Source organism: Hyaena hyaena, unplaced genomic scaffold (assembly GCF_003009895.1).
Source record: "Hyaena hyaena isolate Hyena2069 unplaced genomic scaffold, ASM300989v1 scaffold_2, whole genome shotgun sequence".
In the NCBI taxonomy this organism is placed as follows: Eukaryota; Metazoa; Chordata; class Mammalia; order Carnivora; family Hyaenidae; genus Hyaena; species Hyaena hyaena.
Window position 1 is genome coordinate 2,013,100 of NW_024080634.1, and position 26,732 is coordinate 2,039,831.

At 48.2% G+C, this 26,732-nt stretch overlaps 1 protein-coding gene across 3 annotated transcripts in view; it reads left to right on the forward strand.

The window, feature by feature from the left end:
* The first annotated feature begins 344 nt into the window (after positions 1–344).
* Positions 345–26,732, forward strand: part of EVA1C (eva-1 homolog C) — a 76,050-nt gene continuing 49,662 nt past the window's right edge. For all 3 annotated transcript variants that reach the window (XM_039229075.1, XM_039229084.1, XM_039229094.1), the window contains exon 1: positions 345–959. In XM_039229075.1, the coding sequence (XP_039085006.1) occupies positions 800–959 (160 nt within the window). In that variant the 5' untranslated portion in view covers positions 345–799. The remainder of the gene's footprint in view (positions 960–26,732) is intronic.

Genomic DNA, 26,732 nt, shown 5'->3' on the forward strand with positions numbered 1-26,732 from the left:
CTCCCCTCCCCCAACCCCGCTCGCCCACTCGTTCACGTCCCAGCTGCATTAGCTCCGGCAAAGCGCGGAGTCTCAGTCTCCTCCTCCATGAAATGGGGATAACTGTGCGTGCTGGGTGATTCTACACGAGGAGGGCAGTAGGTCGCGGGGACGTCGGGGCTGTAGTCACACGCTTCCAAGACCCCACCTTCTCGCGGCCCCTGCCTCGGCCCCGCCCCGGGGGCTCGTAGGCACGACCTGCAGCGCTGGCTCCAAAGTGCGTCACGGGCACCGGCCGCGCTCCTCCTGCAGCCAGGGCGAGGCTGGCACCGGGCCAGCGCGGGCCGGGCAAGGGGTGCCGGGCCGTCTCCGGGGCGGGGACCCAGGCGTGGAAGGTGCTCAAGTTGCGCGGCCCTTGGAGCGCTGATGGGGGCGCCCTCCGCCGCGGGCATCTAGCCAGGGACCGGCCTCCGCAGCCGCCGGGCGCGCTAAGGCTACACTTTCCCTTCTCTCCCCGCTCCCCCCCCCCCACGCCCCTTCCCCTCCGATTTCCTCCCGCGGGGCGGCAGCGGAGATTTCCTCTCGGGGAAACTACGCGGATCCTTCCCGGGGCTCCTCGCCCCGCCCCACTTCTCCGCCCCCTCCTCTTTGCTGGGGAGCCGGTACCGGCCTGCGCCGGGAAGACGCTCTGGCAGCCTGAGCCGGAGGTGGCGGGGGGCCACGGAGCCGCTGGCCACGGACTCGCCTCGCCATGTGACGCTGCCCTCCGCCCAGGGACCCCCGTCGAGCCCCCGGCCCGCGCTGGATCGCGCGGGGCACCATGCTTCTGCCCGGCCACGCGCGCCCGCCGCTCGCGCCACAGCCCGCGCAGCATCCTGGGCTCCGCAGGCAGGTAGAGCCTCCCGGGCAGCTCCTGCGCCTCTTCTACTGCACTGTCCTGGTCTGTTCCAAAGAGATCTCCGCGCTCACGGACTTCTCTGGTAAGAAGCGCCCTCCCTCGTCCTGCGCCCCGGGTGCCGCGCCGCGGTGCGCCCAGGTGATCCCTCGGCTGGGGGCAGCCTCCCGAGGGAGTGCAGCCGGGTTGGATTGAAGCTGAGGCACACGCCGGTAGCCAGTTTTCTTGCCTGGTGTGAGCCCTTGGCACAGGGATGGCTGCGTGCGGAGTGATGGCAGAGGAGTCCCTCCCCTGCCCAAGGAAGGATGGGTAGCCTATTTGGAGTTTCTCGCCTTGTCGTTTAGCTCGTCAATTTCCCAGCATCAGGGACCCGACTCTGAAGGATGTGTGTCCCCTGGAGGGAGGCCCCTTAAGCTGTGCCCTGTACCGCGCCCAGCGCTGTAAAATACACGTGTTGTGATACGAAGAGTTTCACTTGGTTTGCCACTCGCGTATCCCCGGTGCGCCCCAGCCAGCCTCCAGGGTGCCCACGTAAGACGAGCCCTGGCGACATCTGACCTGAAGTCTGCGCCGGCAGGCAGGGATGGATGGGAAGCCCGCCGGCGGGAGGTCTGTGGGCCGGCTGAGCAGAAATGTGCAGAACGGAGGCTCTGGGTCTTGACTTTACTGCCGGAAGGTACCAGCGCCCTCCTCCACCCTCCAGTCCCAGGCTCCTTAAGAAAAAAATGCTTTTCTCCTCCCAGTAAACGGTGAGGCTTTTCTTCTGGGGGACTCAGACCAAAGCTCCCACAGCTTATCTCGGTTCTGGGGCTGTAGGTGTGGCACCACGAAGCAAGAGAAGTTTCTCTGTTGATGATAGCTGTCGGAGCCACATTCTTATATTACGGCTGCATTTGCTTAGCGTAACAAAGTCCTTGCAGTTGTAACAGACCTGGGTCTCCCTCTGATGAGGCTGGACGCCTCCACCCTTTCCCAGCCCCTGCCCACTCCAGGAGGCAGCACTGAACCCCAGTCTCCCCCTTCTCCAGGAATCTTTTGCCAGGTCCAGGCTTTTGCTTGCAGGGACTTTTGCAATCCGATCATGGTAAACAAAGTCACAGCTCACCCTGTCCTGCAGTAGACTAATACATGGCAGAGAACACTGGCAAACCAGAAGCTGAGTTGGGTTTCTAGTTTACTTACAGAGAATGTCATTGTTAGCTGAGAGCCCTGGGGTCAGAGGTTCTTTGCTTTGAATATTTAATATCAAGGCAGTGTTTCTACCTAGCAAAGGAAGCCAAGATATGCCTATTTGGCAAGCAGACCGTGGTCCTTAAAATCGAGCACCACAGGGTCAGAATGCTGTGGTGAATGTGCTAGGGAAATGCTTTTCAAGTGCTATTGACTTTTTTTTTTTTTTTTTTGGTAATAGAACTTTCTTGGCTGAAAAGTTTTATATCTGCTGATTTCAGCTATGGAGAGCAATTCTGATTCAGCCACCCTGTAGCTCTGAATATGGTAAGGAAAACTAAAAGCTGACAAGCCCTTTTTGTGTGTGTGACATCACGGCAACTGAACAAATATTGCTTTAGGTAAATCGCGGTGTAACCATTAGATTGTTTTCTCAGATTATATAGACACTCGGAGTTTGTTTCTTTAGTGAAGCAGTTGCAATACTGCTGGCAGCCTGCAGGTTACCTACCACCCACGTTAGGAAGTGTCTGTATTATGTACATTACACTATAGAGGACGCGCTTCAGCGATCACACGGGGGATGATATCCTGAGGGAAGTGGATATTTTGATGCCTGTTCTTCTAAATGTTATAAATGATAAAAAAAAAAAAAGTTCCTTCTGCTTTCTGTGTGAACCTGAATTCCAGGGTTTAACTCTCACGGAGCCCCGTGGTGGGAGGTGATAATGTCAGATCCATCCACAAGTAGCCCCCATTCTTTCCTCCAATCAGCCGTGCTCATCAGAGATCTGAGGACTGGGGAGAACATGTCAAGGGAACCTTTTTGGGAGAAGAAAAGAAAAAAAAACCCCGACATCTTCTCAAAGCGCAGACACATCCAAGTTTAAATCTAAATGCTGTATGCGCGGCACTGGGGAGATGTTGGACTCAGAGAGAGTCTTTCAAAGCTGATCGATTTGACTTGAAACTTTTAGGGTCCCCCTAACTGTGTGATACACAGCATTGAGGACAATTCCCCAGCTCTAAAAATGGGTTTGAAGGTTCAGTCGAAGGCTTTAGTCAAAGCAGTGGATACTGATCACTTAATTCCAGAACCCCCTGCCTGTCCACCCCTGGGAGGTGCCGGGGGGGGGGGGAGCTCAAAACCCATGGATGCCTGCTTTCCTGGGGACAGGTGGTCTTGTTCTTTTCTATGAACTTGGAGGGGTGTTTAGAAACCAGAGGCCTGTAAGGATACAGTCCCCACTCCTGCCCTGTCCCCCGCAGAGCCTTACAACAACGGCAGCCTAGCACTAGAGAGCAGCATTCCACAATGCAGATAACTTGCTTGTTTTTCTAAACAAGGAAACATCAAAAATTGAAGCTGAGGGAGGGTGGAGGGAGCTTGGGAGCCCTTCGCCCTGGGAAGAAGGGGATGGAGGAAGGATGGTGTTTCCACATGAAAGAAAGGACCAGAATATGAGGGGTCGCAGCCATTGTGTGTACAGTATCGGGCCTCCCAGGAGATTAACAGTGCTGAGTTTTGGAAAGTTACTTAAGCCTTTCTCTTCTTTGCAACTCTTCCTTGAGCCTTTTCCTGAGGCTGTCAGCTGGTGTGGTTTTCCTGGGTCATTGATTTTTTTTTTTTTTTTGCCCTGAGGATTCCAGCATCAGATCTCACCCTTAATAAGCCAGGGGCTGCGTCCTGGCCTCCCCCTCCCTCTACATGCTCGTGACTGGGGCTAATCACCTCCAAGCCTGCTGGGAAACAGGCTGCCCAAACACCCCCTTCCCTCGCATCCCGGAAGACACTGAGATGCTTCCAGCGGCCACTGGAACGCTATCATCCCTGCATTAAAAACATCCCAGGAAGACAAGAGCAGTGCATGCAAAATTAGTGCCTGTGATCCTTAATCCCACGCTCAAATGCACTCAGCTTTTCCATTTTCTGGATGGAGTTCTGGGTTTGTTTTTTGTTTTGTTTTGTTTCTTTGTTTTTTGACTGCATTCCCAAATTGGGGATTTGGCCTGAGAGGTCCAAATTGGTCATTGATTTTTTTTTTTTCAAACGGAAGTATAATGTCTGTGTCATCTTTGTTCAGAGAACAAGGTAGGGGTGAGGGCTGAGAGGAGGGGGGTGCCATTTTGGGTTCCAGCCATAAAAAACAAAGGATCTTGTATATATTTAAAGAGTTCCAGTGTGTCTCTCAAACTTATTTTGCTATGTCCCTCAGGTCCTGTTCATTTTTTTGGTGATTTTTCCTCTCTGTTCAAAATGATTGATGTGCTTTATTGAGAGGAAGGTGGAGGGAGGGAGGGAGGGGGTGGAAAATTGTTCTAGTTCCCACTTGGAGTCCTAGACAATGGTCGTGAGCATATGTCCGCACATTTGGCTTAACCCCGGGGGCATATAGTGATGAATGTGGGAAGCGGAAGGGGAGGAAGATGAAACACAAGGGGGCGGGACAGCCCTTAAAGACCCTCCTTGTACCAAACGGTCCCCAGACTTCAAAGATGGAAGGGCTTCTCTGGGCTGAGGTCCCGCTCCCTGCCCAAGCAAACAAGAAGCGATGCTCCTTGTATCATTTGCCACTCAGCAAATAGACCCAACCCTAGCTTCCAGTTTCCCTGGCCAAGAATTTCAGAATGTTGAAAAATGGTCATTCAGTCCATCTTGAAGCCTCAGGGGTAGGAACCAGGTCCTGATGGAGGGGACACACTTGTCCGTTTAGGGGAGATCGAACTTTCCCGTTCTGCTCAGGCAAGCAGCAGGTCTCAGCCGCGGCTGCACATTAGAATCTCTTGAGACTGAACAAACGTGTGGGTGCTCACGCAGCACTCCCCGACTTCTCATTTAACTGGTATGGGAAGAGCTGGGCATCAGTCTCGTTTTTTGAAAGCCCCCCAGGCAAGTCTAGTGTAGCCTGAGTTGAGACCCTCTGCTGAGTGTGAACAGAGGGCTGGACTACCTCTTGTGCGCATCAGCTCGTTCAGGGGCACACAGGTATGACTGGCAGTCCCTCCCACCCCCCTTCCATTCAGGTCTCACCACCAGGGAGACTGGGACTGTATTTTCCCAGCTCTCAGTTTGTCACTGCATCTCAGCACATGCGCACAAAGTTCTGCATTCTCTATTTCCCTTTTTTCTAACGTGTATTCATTTATTTTGTGAGTGAGAGGGCACGCGAGGACGTGAGGGGCAGAGAGAGAATCCCAAGCAGGCTCTGCACTGTCAGCGCAGAGCCTGACACGGGGCTTGAACTCACAAACGATGAGATCATGACCCGAGCTGAGATCAAGAGTCGGTCACTTCACCGATGGAGCCACCCAGGCGCCCCAGAGTTGTGCATTTTCTTATGCCTCAGGCACATCATCCTTTGATTCGGGGGTTGTCTTCCCTTTCAAAAATTTTATGGGATGAAAAGCCAGCTCATAACCAAAGAAAAACAAACCACACGTCTGAAGGATTGTGCAGCTGTCACCGAAGAAGAGAGATGGAGAGGAGCGTCTGAAACTGCTGGTCTGTTTCCATGGAAAGTAACTGTATTTGAACAAGGTTCTGCTGGCTCTTTCTGCAGGAGGGAAGAGGCGTCTGGGCCAGCAAGTGACTCCATTATTGATGGCTTTGCTTTCCCAGGCACTTTATTGGAAAGGGCAGCCTAGCAGCAGTTTCGGGGAAGGGACAGAAAGACAACAAGGAAAAGTTAATTGCGCGCTGTGGTATCTGATTTCCTCTTCATAGCATCCCTGGGAAGTCAGTATGAGTTCAGCCTCAGAGAGGTTAACTAACTTGCCCGAGATCACCCAGCTGGGAGCGAGAGCCGACTCAGACTCTGACATGAGCAGGATGGGGGTGGCGGCGGCTGGGGCACTTGGCCTGTGTGGGTGCTGAGTGGGCGGCAAGGCCGGAGAAAAAATCGGGGCTGCAATCTGCCTAACAATCCTAGACAGTTCACGGAGTGACCATTCCTGCTCTATTCCTTCCTTCGGGATCTTTGCAACCCCCTCCATCCAAGCTGGGTGCACACATGAGGCGATCCGACAGGTGTAGGAGGAAAATGTGAGAATTTCTGTCTTGTCATGTTGGTTTCTTTTCAGTCTTAAAAAAAAAAAAAGGAGTTACGTTTGCCTTAAAATCAACATAAAAATTGACAGTTGAACAGTATATAGTTTGTAAGTAAATGTACAGATTTTGGGGGGGTGGTCTCAAAAGGTCTCTGCTAAGGGGCTTCATGATTTTATTTTATCATATTTAAAATTAATTTATTTACTTTGAGAGTGAGCAAGGGAGAGAGAGCAGGGGAGGGGCAGAGAGAGAGAGGGAGAGGGAGGGAACGAGAGAATCCTGAGCAGGCGCCGTGCTATCAGTGTGGAGCCCAACATGGGGCTCAAACTCACAAATAGCATGACCTGAGCTGAAATCAAGAGTTGGACGCTTAACGGACTGAGCCACCCAGGCGCCCCTTATGATCATGAGTTTAAAGATTTGGAGGTCACTGGTCTCAGCCTGGTCAACATCTTTAAAATTCTTGCAAAGGCACCACTTTGGGGTGATGGCCACGGACAGAACAACTGCTCCCCTTACCTACCCCGTCCCCCAATCTTGCTGCCTCCTTTAGGTCCACACCTGCTGGTTACATTTAGAGACAGGATTTGAACCCAATATTGTCTGATTTCAAAAATCCATACTCTTGTCATTCAAGCTATGAATCTAGAAGGCAGAGGTGAGGGCTCTCTGAAGCTTCATGATACTCAGTCACTATTTGAATGAGGCGGGTGTGGTTTTATTTTTCTGGAAGGAAGTAGCTTTCCTTAATCAGACAAATCCTAGAGTCACCAAAATGTGAGTACTAGAAGGAGAATCTCAGTCGGGAGGGGTGGCTGACTGAGTGACTCTAGTCTGTTCTCTTGAGTTTCTCCCTCTTCCTGGGGGTCCCTAATTCTGCAGCCCATTGGCTGACCCCGATAGGTGCACCATCTCATTTAAGATGCTGGTCCAGCGTAAGCAGCAACTTCTTCACTTGGCTTGCCTTAGCACAACGGAGAGAAGTCAGTGAATTGAAAATACGATTAGCATAGCAAGCATTTAAAGTGCTGTGCGCCAGCCAGACACCCTTTTTTATTTTTAAAAAATGTTTTATTTTTATTTTTATTTATTTCTGAGAGAGAGAAAGAAACTGAGACAGAGTGTGAGCAGGGGAGGGTCAGAGAGAGAGACACACACACAGAATCTGAAGCAGGCTCCAGGCTCTGAGCTGGCAGCACAGAGCCTGATACAGGGCTCGAACCCACAAACTATGAGATCATGACCTGAGCCAAAGTCGGATGCTTAGCTGACTGAGCCACTCAGGTACCCCAGACAGACACTCTTCTATAAACTGTATGTTGATTTTTAAAAATTGGTCAGATACATTCTTGTTTTTCTTTTAAAGTTTACTTATTTATTTTGAAGGAGAGAGTGAGAGAGAGAGAGAGAGAGAGAGCATGAGAGAGAGCAGGGGAGGAGCAGAGAAAGAGGGAGAGAGAGAATTCCATGCAGGCTCTGTGCTATAAGTACAGAGCCTGATGCAGGGCTTGAACCCCTTAATGGTGAGATCATGACCTGAGCGGAAACCAAGAGTCAAATGCTTAACCAGCTGAGCCACCTAGATGTCCCAGAACTTGGTGTTATTAACTCATTTAATCCTTATCACCCATGAAAGAGATACTATGGTAATAAGCTGAAGAAACTGATGAAAAACAACTTAAGTAACTTTAGGGGATTTGAACCTAAGCAGGTCCTTTATTACAAAAACAAGTACATTGCCAGTCATTTAAAACAGTGCCATTACTGTAATGTTTATCTCTTAATCCACTAGACCTAAGTTTTTCCCAGGATACCTGAGAAATACCTGGAAAAGTATTGTCCATTCCACATCCTGTCTAAAGATAGCACCATAGATCCCCACAGAACTGATTACAGAATAGGATTTGTAATCTGTTTCTGGAAATATGGTAGAACTGGTGTTCTGAGATTATTTCTCTGACAAAACATCTAGAGCTGCTGAAGAAAATATAGCAAACATCCTTTAAATGCAAGATTGACTAAAAATGAGGAATATTCAGGGCAGACGTGAAGAGGGATCAGAGAACGGGAGAAGTTGGCTGGCACTGAACCCTGGGGATCTCCTGGGGCCTTCTGATGGTCTTTGCAGCCAGGACTTAACAGGTGCATGAAGGCAAAAGATGAGGCATTAGACCAACCTCAAGGGAGAAGTTGGAATAAAGGTCTTTCTGTAAAGTCGGAACCTGGAGGGGTTAAACATTCATGAAAAAGGTGGATGAGAAATGGATCAGCCTTCTTGCAAAGAAAAAAGTGACAAGAAAATTTGTCTCAGCCTGGGCTCAGAATTGAAGAAAAAATTAATCTCCCTCAAGAATATGGAATCATAGGCCTGCCTTTTCCAGAGTTTGGTTTTCAATTCATATTATCTTTACCAAGAAATCTAATCTGAGACACTAACAAAATTGTCCAAGATTGATTGTGCCCCAAGATAGTTGGCAACACACACACACACACACACACACACACTCCCTACATAGAGACATCATCACAGGCTCTATAAGACCCATACTGATGACATCCTGGTTATGAACACACAATCCAAACTACATTATATGAGCAGCAGCCAGCAGTAAAAACAACAGAGTTCTTAATAACAGAAGAAGACTAAAAATGGAAAAGCAAATAAAAGAGCAAATCTAAAACGTGACTAAGGGATGAAAGGCAATAAAAATTTGAAAAAGGGCAAAATACATCTGCTAACTATACTACTACTACTATACTAATGAAAAATATGTTCCTTGAAATTAAAGCTTAATGAACTGGAACATAAAGCTGGAGAAATTATCTAGAATGCAGCAAAAAAGGCAAAGGCATGGAAAATATGGAAAAAATTTGTAAAACATGGAGGATGGATTGAAGGTTTAACATACAGTGGATCTGTATTCCAGAAAAAGAGAATAGGGAAAATGAGGGAGTGGTAATGCTCAAAGTGATACTATCTTGGAATCCATTTTCAGGAATTAATGAAGGATTCAGATTCATGTATCCCAAGCAAGATAAATAAAAATAAATTTGTATCCATCATATTTAAACTATAAAATACTAAAAACAAAATGACAGTCTTTAAAAACAGAGAAAGAGGGGGAAAAATGGAGAGAAAAAAAAATGTCATCTATAAAGTCTTTGCCACCACAACAGTGAAAGCCAGAAGCCAGTGAAATATTTTTCCAGGTTCTGGAAAAACAGAACAACCTGTCAGAGCAGAACTGTATACCCAGCTAAACTGTCTTCAAGACAGCATATGAAATGAAGACATGTTCACCACTGATAAATGCTGACTGAAAGGATTACGAAAGGGTGTCCTTCATAGAGAAGGGCACTGAGTCTAGAAAGAAGGACTGAGTTATGAAGAAAAAAATGATGAGCAAAGTAATGGCACAAAGAATGGCACTTTACTTACATTTCTTGCTCTGTCTTCCTTCTTAGAGAGTGCCATCTCCTTGCCTGGAGGAAGTTTCCTGAAGATATCTTGTCCTTTTGGCAGCTAAAGTCAAGAGACAGATTTTTGATTCAATCGAGCTCTTCTAACTGCCTTATGACTTCCAGCCTGAGGTACCCAAGGTGGCCATCAGTTCCACCATGACTACACAATGCATGTTCTGTATGAAAGAATGGGAAGTGGTCTAGTCTTTCAGGTACCAGATGCTGTGTGAGGTATGATACAGGGCTGCCCTAAAAAGTCGGTCCTGTCCTGGGGAAACTTCCTTCTCAGTGTCATGGACACGTGGAAACAGAGCGTTGAGGGGTCTAGTACTTGATTTGGTGGGTCACATTCTCCAAACAGTACCACGGAGCGTGGAATTGCGGGTTGAGTCGTGTGCTCACAGACCTTCCAGACAACTCTGCCGTGCATCGACTTTACACTTCCATACCTGCATTCTGGACACCTGTGTCACTTGCTTGCTCAGGCCCCTGAAATTAAATTTCTCTTGCGTTTATGAGCTGGGGAATGAAGTGATGCTTGGGGTTCATTTTGAGCCAAGAGCCAAGTTTTCCACACATACCGAGAACCGGGCAACATTAAAATTCAAAACTCAGGCCACTGAATCTGAAATGTATGTTTGCAAACTGTCTGATTTCATGTCTGCCTCAGATGTCTTGCGAATACAAATCGCCTCATTTGGGGTTGGAGGAATAGGGAAGAGGAAACCCAAGAATGATCTCCAAAACAAATCTTTAATTCGGATGAGTATAATAGAATGTAATCCCGTTTCGAGTCTGTCAGCATTCTTTTGATGATTACAAATGAGTCCCTTTTCCCCTGCAACGTGGGGGAATAATCTGGATAAAATAACCCTTTTTGTCTGCGAGGGCCAGCATGATGTGTACTCGTGACAGCTTTCAGAGTAGTGTTTCAGGGTCTGAGAAGAGCACTGTGCTACCGCGTTCTTCCTTTCTTTCTCTTGACTTAGGCGATTTTTCACTCTTTTTATGTTCAGCAGCTTCTGAAGTTCTCAGGCTTAGAAATCCTAAATCATCGTACTGTACTCTGGGACACGAGAGACCCCAGGTCACCAAGCCTTGTCCCTCTCTGCCCATTCGATGGGAGACAGGTGGAAATGAGAATACTTGACCTTATCCAGAAAAGGCCAGTTTGTACAGCATTTGAGGGATGCACGTTAAGGAATGCACACAACTTTATAGCCCCTTTTCTTATGAAAAAAAAAAAATGTACCTGAATCCCAAATCAGACTTACACACCCCTTTCTTTCTTTCTTCCTTCCTTCCTTCCTTCCTTCCTTCCTTCCTTCCTTCCTTCCTTCCTTCCTTTCTTTTTTGTCAGTTTGGTTGCAAAATTAATGGATAGGCATTTTTTAAATGTTTATTTTTGAGAGAGAGAGAGAGAGAGAGAGAGAGCATGAGCAGGGGAGGGGCAGAGAGAGAGGGAGACACAGAATCTGAAGAGGCTCCAGGCTCCAAGCTGTCAGCACAGAGCCCAAACTCACTAACCTCGAGATCATGACCTGAGCCGAAGTTGGATGCTTAACAGACTAAGCCACCCAGGCACCCGAATAGGCATTTTTAAACACCTCCCTCCATGCTCTGAGGAAGACCCACTAAACACGCCTTCTAAAGCTAATAGCGCCGAATGCTTTTTCCACAGATCAGGCAGAATGCAGCGATGATCCCGTCCACAGGCTCGGGATGGAAAGGGGCCTCGAAGGGCCAGAGCTGTAAGATGCACTGTGTGGAAGTGGTCACGGCAGGCTGTGGAGAATTCCACTCAGCAGGTCTTGAGGTCTTGTCTATTCTGCCTCTCTAACCCCTGGAGTTCAAGTGTGAAGTTTCCTCTCTTCTGATTTACCTTTTTTTTTTTTTTTAAGTTAAATGCCCCAGGATTTTCCCCCCCTCTGGAATTTTCTTTTGAAATAGTGTTATGGCTCCCTAAAGCTATAAACCAGGGCATTGAAGCACTTTGTCTCAGACGTGTGTCTTTATCTCTGGTTGGTCTGGGCGTGTTATTTGGGGGTGTCAACCTTCACCAAAAATGCCGGATGGTCCTTCTGGTAGATGAGTTATCTTTACCTGATGAAAACTTCGCTTGTCCTCATGTTTAGACTAAACAAGTGGTTCTCAATTCAGGGGATGCCGTCCGCTAGCTCCCAAGTGTATTTGGCGATGTCTGGAGGCAATTTTATTTGTCACAACCAGCGGCATTCCTGGCGCCTAGTGAGTGGGACCCTGGGTGCTGCTAAGCCACCCACAATGCACAGACAGCCCCCACCCCCACCCCCGAGGAATGGCCCTGTCCTCCTGGACTTGAGGAACATTGGGCTAGACCATCTGGCACGTCCCCGTTTTATTTGCTACATGTTCAGCATCCAAGGAAGGTGAGGAAACTTGACAACAACCAAAAGGGAGCCTGGAACACCTAGAGATGGCTCCTTGGCGCCCTCCTTCACGGCCGGCTTGCCTTCTGCAGCCACCAAGAGGGGTGTCTTTAAAGCCCAGGGAATGGAGATGCAGCCACTGTCTACACTGGCTAGTGCCCTGAGGCTCCCCTTCCCACCCCTTTCCTCCCCGGAGCCTGCCTGTGCGTCTGGCCCTTTCACCCTCCTGATTTCAAGCGCGCACACTCGCCATCATTATCGTCAAACTCAAATACCCCTTGGGAGAGGTGTTCAGACTTGAAGTCACTTGCTCACTATCGGTGCGCGGGTGCATTTGCAACACCTCTCAATTATTTCACAACTCGGGAAGCAGCCATGTGAGGGGGGCAATTTGATTTGAATTTTAAAGAGAGAGAGAGGGTGTAAGTCATGAAAACTGTGCCTCGGTCTGCTTTTCCTCAGTGCCTCCCCCATGGCCCCCTACTTTCCTCCTCGCCCCTCTTGCACCGGCTCTCTACCACCCTCACCCCCACCCACCCCTGCACACCCGCATGCATTCAGACGGCTCCTGGCCCATTCATACCCACGGTTGTGTCTGTGAAGCCTTGCGTCCGCCTCTCTGTGCTGTGTGTTATATACACTCTGCAAAGAGACAAGTTCCAAGATGTTTCTAAGACTGTTATTTGCAGGAACAGCGTTATTTCAGAGCAACACTGTTCATCACGCCCGGTGCTGAATGTTACATGCTTTTCAGGGAGCACTTGAAGCCTCTGTGATCGTGGGGTTGAGCACCGTTGCGTAGAAGGCAAACCAACAGGTCCCTCTGAAATGGTAACTTTGCCACCCCTGCTCAGAGGCCACCAGATCAAAGGACAGCCCCCCACTTTCAGACCTGCCCCTCCTCAGTCACCCTTTTTCAGACAGCTTGCAAGTCCAATGAAAATATTTCTTTCCTTCTGCCAAACACAGAGAAGATATAGTATCGTTTCCAAAGGAGGGAATGGGGTACCAGCAGGAACGGGTGTGCAGTATTTGTGAAGCCTGGTGACTCAGTACATCTGAATCTCCAAGCATTTTAAGAGCTTTGTCCAAAAAAAAAAAAAAAAGGTCCATTGTGTGGCTGTTGGCACTGAAAAAAATAGCAGGCCTGTCAGAACTCTGTTTCAGATTTAATTTTAAAGTGGGTGATGTAAGAATGCTGTCCAACAGGAGGGCTTTGCTCTTTTCCTTGTCCCTGTTCGTTTGCTGTGCTAGAACCTGGCTTTCAAGAATCAGTTCATGGGAGAAATCAAAGCACCTTTCCTCGATGCCCCTTTTACAAAAAGGCATCATGTTCTTAAGCAAAGACTAGTATGTTTGTAAAAATGAATATGGTTTCCAGGGGCACGTGGGTGGCTCAGTAGGTTGAACGCCTGACTTCAGCTCAGGTCATGATCTCATGGTTCATGAGTTCGAGTCCCAAGTCGGGCTCTGTGCTAACAGCACAAAACATATGTGTATTTATATATATACACACATAAATATGTACATGCCTATGTATATAAGATTTTGACTATCCATCTACCTCTCTGTGTGCACATATGTTTTTTTTTTCAGAGTATTCTCATGCAAGATCTTACTTTTCTTTTTTGCTATATAGTTTTGAAAAATGCAGGTCTAAAGACATTATTGATTTTCCCAAATGCCTCAAGCATTTGGTATTTACTTGTGACTATTGATGCTATAAAAATAAGTGGAAAACTTTATTATGAAAATTCTCTTTCCTAGTTGTTTCCTTCCCAAAACAGTAGGCATTGAGTGATTTTTCTTAATCATATATATGTTTATTTTAATGTATACCCATTTTGTCCTCTGTGTCTGTGCCTTCTCTTGGGCACAGAGATCATGTGCTATATATATGTGAAAAAAAAATAACAGAAGCATCATATTCAACCCCTGGGTTCAACTGAATAGGTGTTGCCAAGCACTGATCCATGTTGTGGAAGTAGCTTTGTATCCACACCAGTCACTGGGGTCCTACATCCAGAACCACAGCCCTCAGCATAACAGCCTCTGTTTCTTTCTTGCTGGTTTCTGGAAAAGACCTAGACAGTCCTTGAATTTAAGTTGGGTTTTTTTTTCCACAATGGGAAATATAACGTGGAGACTCTACACACAGCATAGATTGTACCAGGTTGGGTCCAAGATAAAACCAGATGATGGAGAAGATCAGTCTCTGGAAATAGAACACACATAAACCCGTCTTGTCTGTCCATGGCCTCAGATCTGTTAGTGGGAAGAAGGCCTGACCAGAGGGCATGCCTTAATTAATGACTTCTGGTCTGTGAAGCTAACACACACACACACACACACACACACACACACACAAGCCAAGGGACTTTTATCCTTAGAAGGCAGTCAGACAGTGACATGCAACCAAACTCAAATGAAAGACTTCCGTGGAATCTTGTAGAACCTTCTGGAATGTAGGCTTGAGTCTGGTCGGCACCATTTATTTTCATGACCCACATCTTCTTGTTCTGTGGGAAGGTAAAGCATTAGGTGGAGTATACAAGATCCGATATATTCTTTGAAAGCTTTACTTTAAGAAGGTCAGACGGGTGTGGTTCAGCCTCACAGATGGGGTTAAAATCGCAGTGCTGAGTGTTAGGTTGTAAATTAATGCAATTATCATTTTGTTATTCAAGTGAGCTGCTGAGGAATGGACCTTACCTGACGATATCTGCCCTTCAGTGGGCTGTGGGGAGGAGTGGATCACAGAACCCTGAAAACCACAGGGGAAAGTTGTAAGCAGTTCTCACTGAAGGGCTTTAGGGTCCAGAACTGATGCTGTTGCATACGAAACCCTTTCTCCACTGGACTGCAGCACGATTCTACCAGGGCAGTAAGGTGCACGGGACAGTACGCACACTTTTAAACAGGGCTGTGTGAGACACACATGATGTAATACTAGCTCTTCTGATAGCCATGTTGGAAAAAGTAAGACAAAGCGATGAAATGAATTTCCATAGTTTAATTTTATTTAACCCAAAGAATCATCATTTCGACATGAATAGGTTAAAAAATTATTCAGGAGATTTTTACATTTCTTTTTGTCTCACAAAGACGTGTGTGTGTATTTGACACATCACATCTCAGTTCTGACCGGCCACATCTCAAGTGCTCAGTAGCTGAGCCTGGCCGGAAACCCCAACCTGAGACAGCGCAGTTTTAATTTTTTTTTAATGTTTATTTATTTTTGTGAGAGAGATAGCGAGAGAGCAAAAGCGAGAGGGGGAAGGGGGCAGAGAGAGACACACACGCACACAGAATCTGAAACAGGCTTCAGGCTCTGAGCTGTCAGCGTAGAGCCCAACACGGGGCTTGAACTCAAGAACAACGAGATCATGACGAGCCAAAATCGGACATTCAACCAACTGAGCCACCCAGATACCCCCTGAGCAGTGCTGTTTTAGAAGGGGAGTCTAGGGGCACCTGGGTGGCTCAGTCGGTTAAGCGTCCGACTTCGCTCAGGTCATGATCTCACAGTTCATGGGTTCGAGCCCCGCGTGGGGCTCTGTGCTGACAGCTCAGAGCCTGGAGCCTGCTTGGGATTCTGTGTCTCCCTCTCTCTCTGACCCTCCGCTGCTCACGCTGTCTCTCTCTCTCTCTCTCTCAGAAATAAATTTAAAAATAATAATAATTAGAAGGGGAGTCTAGACCGGGGCAGGAGTTGAGGTCCAGGAATCAGGATGGCACCTCAGGCCTTTCTTAGCACCTTCTTCCCACAGAGCCTCAGTCAGGCCTGCCTGGTGAAGGGGTCAGTGGCAGGCGCCCCAGCTACCCCTCGGGAGCGTGGCCTCCCCAGCTTGCCTCCCTGTTGCTTGAAGGAGGACTTATGTCCACCTTCCTCCTCCAGCACCTTTTCCAAGAACCTTCCCGGACTTTAGTCCTTGTGAAGGGAGGGGCCTCTAGGGAGTCACCCAAGCTGTGACAGGACCTGCCAGCAACACCGGAAGTCGGCCAACCATACTCAACTGGTTCTTTTTCTTCCACCTGGACGTCACAAGGCTTTGAGGCTGTCATCCTGTGACAACCCACCCCAGGGTACCGGGGCCCAGCGAGGCAAGTGCTTTTGAATCATTTTACCTGAGACTGCCCTTGTTTGGTCTCATCCACAGGGGCGAGAACCCAGGCTGGACACACGTAAGGGACCGGCCAGGATGTTTCCCAGCTTAATGGTGGAGGGACCCAGATTGGCCCTGGACTCTGCTCCTGCGTGGAGTCACTAGGTTGCTCCCAGGATGCGCTCTCACAAGAGGCAAAGCCAAGGGCTCACAAGACCCCAGCTCACAGCTCCCGCTTACTTGACAACACCACAGGCTGCTTGTCATTCCTCTGAGTTTATGTAGAATCATCTCTGGGTGCGTTTCCAATGTACTGATGTCTGGAGTTTTGCCCCAGGCTGAGTGAATCTGAATCTCTGGGCTAGGACCTGGGCATGGACATTTTTAAATCTCCTGAAGTGACTCTGATGTGCAGCCAAAGCTGAGACCCTACTGGAAAACACTGCATGCCTTTTAATCTATCTGTATGTTTATTAAATGTTAAAAAATCATTATTTTTTTTCCAGGCTCAGAAAATTTGCAAGAATATTACAGAGACTTCCTTTATACGTTTCGCTCAGATTCCCCAAGTGTTACCACTCTGTCACATTTGCTTTATTCTTTTCTGAGGCACAGGCAAGATATCCTTTTCTCCTAAATGCTACTGTGTTCCTTGAGAACGGGACTCACAGAACCATGAATAACGATCAGAACCAGGAAATGAACCTGCCGCGGTCCCGTTTTCTAACCTACAGACCTCGTTCAGGTTTCACTAGTCGGCGCCATTTTCTTTTGAGAGCAAAAGAAAATCCCAGCTTCCTGGATTGTCAGGTTTCATGTCTCTTTGGTGTCCTTGCGGCCTGGGAAAGCCCCCCAGTCTTTGTCTTTCATGACCCTGGCACTGGAGAAGATCACAGGATGGTTATGTTAGAGGCTGTGTCCGAATTTGGATGTGTCACATGTGTCGTGCATTTGTGCAGGACCGTCACAGCAGCGACCCTGCGTTCTCTGTGCATCACGTGGGGACGAACGGGATGTCACATCACTCGTGGTTCCGAAGTGAGCTTTGATGTTGGCAAAGGTGGGTGCAGGCCTCTTTGAGGTTACACAGACCCTCAGCAGCCGTGCTCACACGTGGTAGTGTGAGTCTTTTCATGGGTAGTGTGGCTGCAAAGCCGTGGGGGTCTTCAACTCAGGATAAGCAAGCCTTAGAGCAGGGGGGAAACAGGGGAAAAGTTCTGGGACCTGGAGCTTTGGCAAGGGGAACTACTCCAGAGAAGGCACCATCAATGTTGGTCCTGATGTTGGGATGAAGTGAGTCGAGAGCATGAGCAGGGGAGGGGCTGCGGATTAGGGAGAGAGGTGCGGATAAGTCCACGTCGGAGCGCCTCTAGCTTTCTAGGCTTTGACCCACCACCCAGCGCCATCTGTCTTTCCCTTGGGGGTTGATGACTTCCAAATTAGCCCCAGAAGTACTTTCTGTTGAGGTGATGCCCAGCTTGACCCTTCCGCAAACTCCCCCCCATCCCTGTTTACTACCTGTTGCTTATCTCCAGATCAGATGTTATCCTTACCAGTTCAAAGAACATCAGAAGTTCAGTTAGCAGAAGACCTCCGCTTTGCTGCTGGCTCAGAAGACCTTTTTATTCAACAGATTCAATCTATTTGTTTTTATAAATTATCAAAACCTGGATTTCCTTTTGTGTGCGTGGAGGGAACAGTGTGTTGGCTCAGGCCGAGGAGGGGAAGGTGTTTACTTCTGTCTGCCTGTATCCCAGTTCCCCCTTGGGGAGCCATGGAAGAGACAGGGCAGCGAGCCGCCTTACCCCCCCTGCCTCGCTGTCAGTATTTCTGCCCGAGGTTGTCTTTGGCTCCTCATCAGAACGTACCATTGCCTTTTCTTTGTTCTCTCTCCCTCCTCCACATTTTTCCCTTAACCTGGGCAGCTGAGTGCTGCTGAAAAGTGTCACGTTGTCATGGAGATTGTGACCACAACACGTTTGGGCTCCTCAAACTCCAGCTCTTGTCGGTCTCTTCCTCATACCTTTAAACAAAGCAAGAATCAGTGGAGGTAGTCATGATGCAGAAGAATGTTTATATAAAGAGTTGACTCTGGGCAGAGCAGTTATGGGTTGAATTGTGTCCCGCTGCCCCCAACACCAGAAAGACAGGTTGGAGTCCCAACCCCTGCTCCCTCAGAATGGGACCTCCCTCGTAGAGAGCATCTTTGCGGCAGTAATCCAGTTAAGACGAGGTTATCCGGGTGGCCCCCAATCCAGAATGACTGGTGCCTTCGAAAAGAGGAAATCTGGACACAGAGGCGCGCATGGGGAGATTGCCATATGAAGGTCACAGTGATGTTGCCACAAGCCGGAAGCTGAGGGAGAGGCCTGGAACAGAGCCTTCCTGGAGGCTTCGGAGGGAGCGTGGTCCTGTGGACACCTTGGTCTGTGCCTTCCAGCTTTCAGAACTGTGGACGGCGGCGTACCCATTGTTCTGAGCTGCCCAGTTTGTGGTGCTGCTGGAGCGTTCTAAGCTCTTCCCATAGAGTAGCTAATTTAATCTTCCCAGCAGCCCCCTGTGATAATCGGTGTTATCACTATCCTCATCTTACAGATGGCTGTCTGAGGCACAGGGAGACCGGGTGCTTTGCTCAAGGCCACTCAAGCTAACGAAACCTCACTTTGGTCAACTCTCTACTCTCTCACATCTGCCTCTGCCCGCCATCTTGTTTCCCCTCCTCTGCCCGCCACCTTGTTTCCCCTCCTCTGCCCGCCATCTTGTTTCTCCTCCTCTGCCCGCCATCTTGTTTCCCCTCCTCTGCCCGCCATCTTGTTTCCCCTCCTCTGCCCGCCATCTTGTTTCCCCTCCTCTGCCCGCCATCTTGTTTCCACTCCTCTGCCCGCCATCTTGTTTCCTCTCCTCTGCCCGCCATCTTGTTTCCTCTTCTCTGCCTGCCATCTTGTTTCCTCTCCTCTGCCCACCATCCTATTTCCCCTTCTCTGCCCACCATCTTCTTTCCCCTCCTCTGCCTGCCATCTTGTTTCCCGCTTCTGTCCACTGTCTTATCATCTTATTTCCTGCCTCTACTCCACAGCCATCCTGTGCCCTTCCTTTGGTCCTGTGGCCCTCCTTCTAGGCTCCTTTCTGGGGCCTTCTTTGTTGCCCCATCTCTGGAAAGCCTGCATCCCTGCGGACCTGCCCATACTCCTGTCACCAGCCATTCCCCAGGACCTCAGCCACCACCTCGGTGTGGCTAGCTGACCTGCTGCTCCTCCTCCAGAGCCTCTCTTGGAGCTTCTGACCTGGGGCCCTCAGTGGGACCTGAACTTCCCAAGTGGACGTGCCACCGATTCAAACCCTGGAGCCACAGCTATGTCTTTCCCTGTCCCTCACGCCACACTCCTCTCCCTCTCCCCTGTCACCTGTCCCCACCGATCCTGGGGACAAATCTCTGTAATTTGAGTCTGGACCAGCTGCATAACTTACAGGGCCTGGTGCAAAGTGAAAATGGGAGTCCCTTGTTCAGAAATCAGGGAAAATGTGCTGTTAAAGGTAGTAAAATATCAAGTTTTCTCTTTCCTTCTGTGGCCTCTCTCCCAACTTGTTATGGTGTTTGTATTTGCTCTGCATGTCATTCCGAGCAAAGAAAACGAGCATTTTACATTATTAGCATGGATTTTACTGTTCATCTTCATGTTGGGCAATGCCAGTTTTAAGTGCAAATATGAGGGCATTTAATGTGTATACAGAATTTCAGAAGTGGCACAACTCTTATTTCACGTGTGTACTGCACACTCTATTACCGCTCTCAGCCTTTGGTTTCCTGCCGTGTGAGAAGGGACTGAAAGGTCCCCCTACTTTCCTGTTCCTTCTGTGTCCTTGTTTTCAGCACAAGTGGTGGCTCATCCCGGAAGAAACGCTTGTAAGGATGTGATGGGGCTCCTTGGTCGACCCTCCTTCTCACACTGTTATGGTCTCGCTCTCCATTCAAAACCAATTTTGATTCTTTTTTTTTTTTAATTTTTTAATGTTTATTTTTGAGAGAGAGAGAGAGAGAGACAGGGTACGAGCAGGGGAGGGTCAGAGAGAGACACACACACAGAATCTGAAGCAGGCTCCAGGCTCTGAGCTGTCAGCACAGAGCCCAACGCGGGGCTTGAACTCACGAACCGCGAGATCATGACCTGAGCTGAAGTTGGGACTCTTAACCGGCTGAGCCACCCAGGTGCCCCTAAAACCAATTTTGACTCTAATAGAAGCTGTGGCTGTTCGGGGCTCGCTGTCAGCATCTCTGCTTACTCAATCCTGGACGTAATCTGCCTTTCTGATGCTCCCTTTGAGTTTTCCAGGACCCATTGCCATGTTGGGCTGGCCAGAATTCTATTTCTCAGGGCATCTGGAATGCATCATGGGAATGGAGCGACAAGGAATGATGGTGACTCAAACTGTGGGTGCCTCCTGTGTCCCCGCACATGCCCCGATGTCCCAGCCGGCCTCACAAAACAAGATTTCAGTGCTTAAATTCTGAAGAATTTCAAGATGGTGACAGCAGAGCATTAAACCAAGCGTGGGGCCCTTCTGAGTGGTGGGCTGCATGCAGTGCTCAGGTCATACACCCATGCTGTTGCCTCTGGTCTCCGCCCCTCCCACCCCATCCCCAGCAGCCATGCTTCCCAGCAGGATTGCAGCCACCCTCGCTTCCTTATGGGCTTCTCCAGTCCATCCTACGCAGACCAGTCGAAGGATTTCTCTGAATTCTAAACCTGACCAGCGTCACCGGCCCCCAAGCCTGCAGTAGCTCCCATCTGCCTTTAGGTGGAAATCCAGACTCCTCAGCAAGGGTACAGCTTAGGTTAGCCTTTGCACCTGACCTCCTACCCTACGCGCTGGCCGTGCTGACTGTCTCCACACGCCCTCTGAACCTTTGCACATCTGCCCCTGATGCCTGAGGCTTATTTTCACTTGGTTGGCTGCTGCTCTTTCTTCAGGTGTCCTCTCCCATTTGGAAGCCCTCCAGACCTCTTAGGTGTGTCACATGCTTGTTTTATTGTCCCCTCCTTCACCCCTCCCCCAGGGTTTTGAACACCCCCTGTGCCTCCTCTACCACAGCATTTAAGATCACCCCGATATTATATTATAATATTAAATGTAATATATACTGTATTTTAATAACATAAAGTTTATTTTTTTTAATTTTTTTAAATGTTTTATTTATTTCTAGGAGAGAGAGAGAGAGACAGCGTGAGCAGGGGAGGGTCAGAGAGAGAGGGAGTCACAGACTGAAACAGGCTCCAGGCTCTGAGCTGGCAGTCAGCACAGAGCCCGACGCGGGGCCCGAACCCACGAACCGCGAGATCATGACCTAAGCGAAAGTCGGACGCTTAACCGACTAAGCCACCCAGGCGCCCCTTAATAACATAAAGTTTAGAAGGAGAAGCGGTGAGCAGTTCTCCCTCCATTTGGAGCCCTGGATTCAGGGTTCGTGAGGAGCCCCTTGAACCTAGAGAAGAGACGCCAGACCAGAAGTCGGAGCTGGGCCCTGTCACTCGCTGGCTGTGCCATCTTCCATGCGGCCCAAAGCGAAAGGCTTCCTTGGCCTCTCTTACAGCTGTTGTGAGCTTCATAAGAGCGAGGAGATCGCAAGGATTTTGTTTATGTTTTCATTTATTTGAGAGAGAGAACGATTCGGGGAGGGGCAGAGGGGGGGGGGACAGAGGATCTGAAGCGGGCTCTGCGCTGACAGCGGAGAGCCTGACACGGGGCTTGAACTCACTAACTGTGATCATGACCTGAGCCAAGGTTGGACACTAAACCCACTGAGCCATCCAGGTGCCCTGGGAAGGATTTTTTTTAAGGTTGAAAATTTTATAAAAACAGTAGGAATGAATAATTATCTTTCTTTAAAAATCAAGACAAAGTCACACCACACAGTCCTGTCCCGCAGACAATCCCAGACAGCAGTTCGGATGTTTGAGTCATGTATGAAAGACATCCAGTCGGAAGGCTAGCAATCACGTGGCTACATACATCCTCCTCTGTCTTCTCTATAAATACACTTGATTTTGTTATTTGAGGTCGTTACAGTCTATAAAACCATTGCTTTGCAACCCTGAATTAGCAAACACTGAGCAGTTGTTCGTGGGGGAATACATGACCTTGTTTTATCTGTGTTTCTGATTCATGACGCCTTATTTAACATATATTGTTGATTCGTTAATGTTGAACTCATGGCCAGCAGCACCGTAACGCATGCCTGGAACAAACATGTCCTGTTCACGCACAGTCTTCCTAAGACCAAAGCCAGCCTCCTCGTGCTAAGGAACTCCTGGTAGTGCTTCAGCACCGTGTTGGACCCATTTTACACTGCGAGGTCATGGACACAAAGCACAAGACTGTGAAAAGCACTGGCATTAAGTAGACCATGGGAAGGACACTTGTTCTCGATAAGAGAGCTGAATCAGGAAGGCAGATGTCGCCTCCCTCCACCTCAGCTGGGACTGTGCATGTTGCCCAAGAATGTTTTGAGCTGAGAAAGCCCCGGAACTATTGGTCTGGGAGTTACAAATCAATGCTCACAAGTAGGCGAATGTGCAAATACGGAACTTGTAAATAATGAGGACCGGCCGTACATACCAATGACCAGGATCAGACTTTCCTCACCTTAGGCATCCAGAAGACGGCCAGGAGCCAATAACTAGAAAACTCCAGGGTGGTGGAGAATAAAGTAGACCAAACAGGGCTCAAAAGTGAGAGGTGTAATCACTCAGCTGGACCTAAGTAGTTGAATATAAAATAAGGGGACGGATTAAGAACAGCAAGCGTACCCTGCGGACAGTCAGAAAAAAAGCAACTGTTCACAAAGGAAAAATGCAGAAGAGTAAATAAGCAGCTTCTAGGAGAATTAAGGAAGTAGCCTGCCCCCCCACCCCCCGCCCTGCCCTGGGACTTGCCCGGGAAGTTTTAAACCCAGCCCTGGGGGGAGCGTGCCAGGGACTCAATTAAGGATGAATATAAAGAGGGAGGTCGGGCCAGCCCAGTTACTGTGTGGGCGCCCGTATTTCTTTACATTTGTCCAGCCTCCCCTGTGTCTGTGAAATATAAAGGGAGAAATACTGTTACTTCCCCTAAGTCCAAGGGGAAACCCAAGAAGGGGGGATCCAAAACGCCTGTCCGAAATTCTCCACTGATCTATTACGGAGGAGGCCGTAATAGATACAAGGGTCGCCCAGCCTGTTCCCAAATGCAGCGGTTTGGATAGGCTATTTACATTTGTTTCAACTTTTAGAAACTTCCCTGCTCTGGTTTTGTTCACTGCTTGGAGGAACGAAACATGTTCCATCAAAAGTACAGCAAACCTGTCCTGCCCCCCTAAATCTAGTCGTTGTAACCTTCCAAATAGCCTCATGAGGTTTATAGTGCTACTCACCAAACATCATCATCTCTAAAGTTAAAAAAAAAAAGTTTTGTTATAATGAGCAGTGAAATCACTATATAATTTTCCAATTAACTGAATGCGTGCCCTGAAGTCTTCATTTGGACCTTGAACATAGCCCACGTACCTTGATCATCCTACATATTTCGGCAGCGGGCAGGCGTGAAATAAGCAACCTGAAGTTGAAAGGCTGTTTACAGGGCGGGTGGGGAAGCCAGCACCTGTCCGCCCCCACGTCTGTCTGTCCGTGCGCCGGGCTGCCATTGGGCCTTCTGGTTGGTCGGCTTCCCTGAGTATTTCTGAGAGCCTTTTGTTGTCCATGGGGATAGAGCTGCTAATTTGGCCAATTCCAAGCAGAAAAGATCAAGTGTAGATTTCATATCTGTGTTTCAAGTGCTGGTAAAAAGTTGCATTAAGTTATCAAATGCACTGCAGTCCCCCGGCTCCATCGCCAAGTGGCCCTGTGGTTTGGGGGTCACTCGGCATCCCAAAGAAAAGCAAAAGTGTTCCGCTTAAGTGCTTGAGGCAAATGGGGATCGATCCAGTTACTCTTATGCTAATCTAATCCAGATGGCGTTCACTGAATAACTTTTTGGGTTTAGCACCTGGTTACCCAACAAGGTGTTCATTTCGATAGGATTGGAAACCTTTGATTGAAAAGCATGAAGGAGCTCCTACCAGATTTGTTCAAAATGAAATAGTGCGTGTAATCAGAAGATTGTCATTCAAGCCCAAGGCAGAATGCTTAGAGTGATCTTTCATCAGTTGATTGGTACCCTTTCTTCTGTGTATATTCGTATATAAATATGGATGTAGATTATTGTATACCTGTTACCTATAAAAATACATAATATAGCGTATTACTACAAATAGTAAGTTATTTTAAATATATGTATATATAATATAGTATTTTATTGTGTTGCAAATTGGGGAGTAAGATCTTGTAGAATCTTTAAGGATCACTGCATCATGGCTGTGGAAATTAAACCTGCAGAGGCATGTGAAATTAAAGAGGTTATGTATGATACTCACACGGTTGGGGAGCTGAGAGACCACAGACCGATAGGCAAGTGCCTTTTTGGGGAGTTCGATGGAGTATACAGGCAAAGGCACACAGGGTTTTATTGACTGTGACTAGGTCACGGTCGGGGAAGGGAACTGGTAACAGGGGCCAGCCTGATGACCCTGGTCACTGCACACAGTCTGTTTGTGGGATGTTGAGGCATCGGGAAAATAGGAGTTTTAAAGGTGGACGATTTTGAAATTACATAGTGAGACATCTAAGTCCTGGACGATGCTGGTCACCGTAAGGAGTCATAAGAATCTGCCACCCCCTCACTCCCCTCTGGCCTGTTCTCACTCTGCTGGTCTTCCTCATGCTCTCGCTCATTTGAAAACGATTCCCCGCCCTCCTGTTACATATCAGATACTTTCTAGGTGCTAGAGACAGAGCAATAAGTAGAACAAAATCCCTACTTACAGTTGAAAGGGGAGAAACCACACAGGTCTCTATGCAGTGAAATCCAGCAGAATCAAGGGTGACAGGGCAGGAGGTGTGCGGATGGGGTATATCTGAACAAAGGTGGGATGGAGGGAGGGAACACACGGGTATTTGGAGGAAGACACTTTCAGGCAAATAGAGCAGCCAAAGCAGAATCCTGAGGTGGGAGCTTGGCAGTTTTAAGAAACAAGAAGACCGTCGCAGCCGCAGCCCAGGGGAGAATGGTCGGAGATGAGGTCACAAGAGGAGAAGGGTGCCCGGTCACATAAGGACTTTAGATGTTTTTGTTTGGGTGAGTTGGAAAGCCATACAGCGGATTGACGTGTGTAGACAAGTGCTTAGCCAGGCCCTGGGGATCCGAAATCTGTACACGTGAATTTACACGTGGGCATCTACACAGAAAAAGCCGCTTAAAAATATACAGAATTCTGTTCTAAAGGTTAAAGAATGAGGCTTAATGAATCAGATGGTGGGTGTGTAGGAAGAGAAAACAAGGAGGTATGGGTAAAAAAGTAACAAGATAAAAGAGAGCTGAGTGACTCTCAGAAATTACCAGCATTGGGTACAAGGATTCAAAGTCCAGGGGCAATGGAAAAGTCTGTGTGCCTGGAAAAGGGTGATGGGGTGCTGTGTGGGGGCCCTCTTGAAAGACACAGGATGTTCAGTTTTTAAAATGTTTTTATTTTATTTTTCAGAGAGAGAGAGACAGAGAGACAGAGCACAAGCTGGGAAAGGACGGGGAGGGGAAGGGGAGGGCTCAGAATCCAAAGCAGGCTGCAGGCTCTGAGCTGTCAGCACAGAGCCAAATGCGGGGGTTGAACCCACAAACTGTGAGATCAAGACCTGAGCTGAGGTCAGACGCTTAACCGACTGTCCAGGTGCCCAGGATGTTCATTTTCAAGACAGAAAAGTCACTGAGAGAGCCCGTGGTAGTGGGGCGGGGATGTCACATTCTTTGACAAAGGTCAGCAGTTAGTTTCCAGGGTTATTTACTCCATGTCTGATTAGATATTGGAGAGTATTTTAATCAATACACTTTGGGATTCCTTTAAATGCTTTCGGAAGCATGAGCAAACATGGAAAGTTTATCGGGTTTATGCCTTTGGAAATAGTATTTTTATTTGACTTTAAGAAAACCAAGCAGTTTTGCCCTCAAAGAGAATTGGTGACTTTGTTGAGAAAAAGTGGTTGGAAATTGGACTTCGGAATTTGTAGGCTGAAAAGTGCCTTTCAGAAGCCAACAAACTTACCCAAATGAGCACTTATCTGGTTTTTTTTTTTTTTTTCTTTTAGGGAGCATTGTGCTATTTCAATGAAAAATGCTTCTACAGCACCCTGAAAACCCTACAGACAAATGATTAATGGCATAAGCACCCCATCATGGAGCTAAGCCCCCTGTTTGGGGACAAGTTTATAGAATAGGAAAGCAAACATCATCTACTTTTTTTTACAGAAATCTTTGTCCCAAGACCAAACCAAGGCTAAGCTGGGAAGAAGTGCCTTTGGGGTATTCGTTATCCTTGCCTTCTTTGGGGATCCCTCTTCCAGAGACTGGACTGCCAGTCTAGTTTTCTTCTAGTACACTCATGCTCTCATCAGGGAAGAAAAACAACGCACCAGCCACTCTATAAGGTTCCCTACTTATGCTATTTCTTATCCCTTGCACATCAACACTAACAAGTAGGCATAAGTCTTCGGTTTTACAGATGATGAAACAGAGATCTAAAGACGGTATGCTCAGTTTCCCCA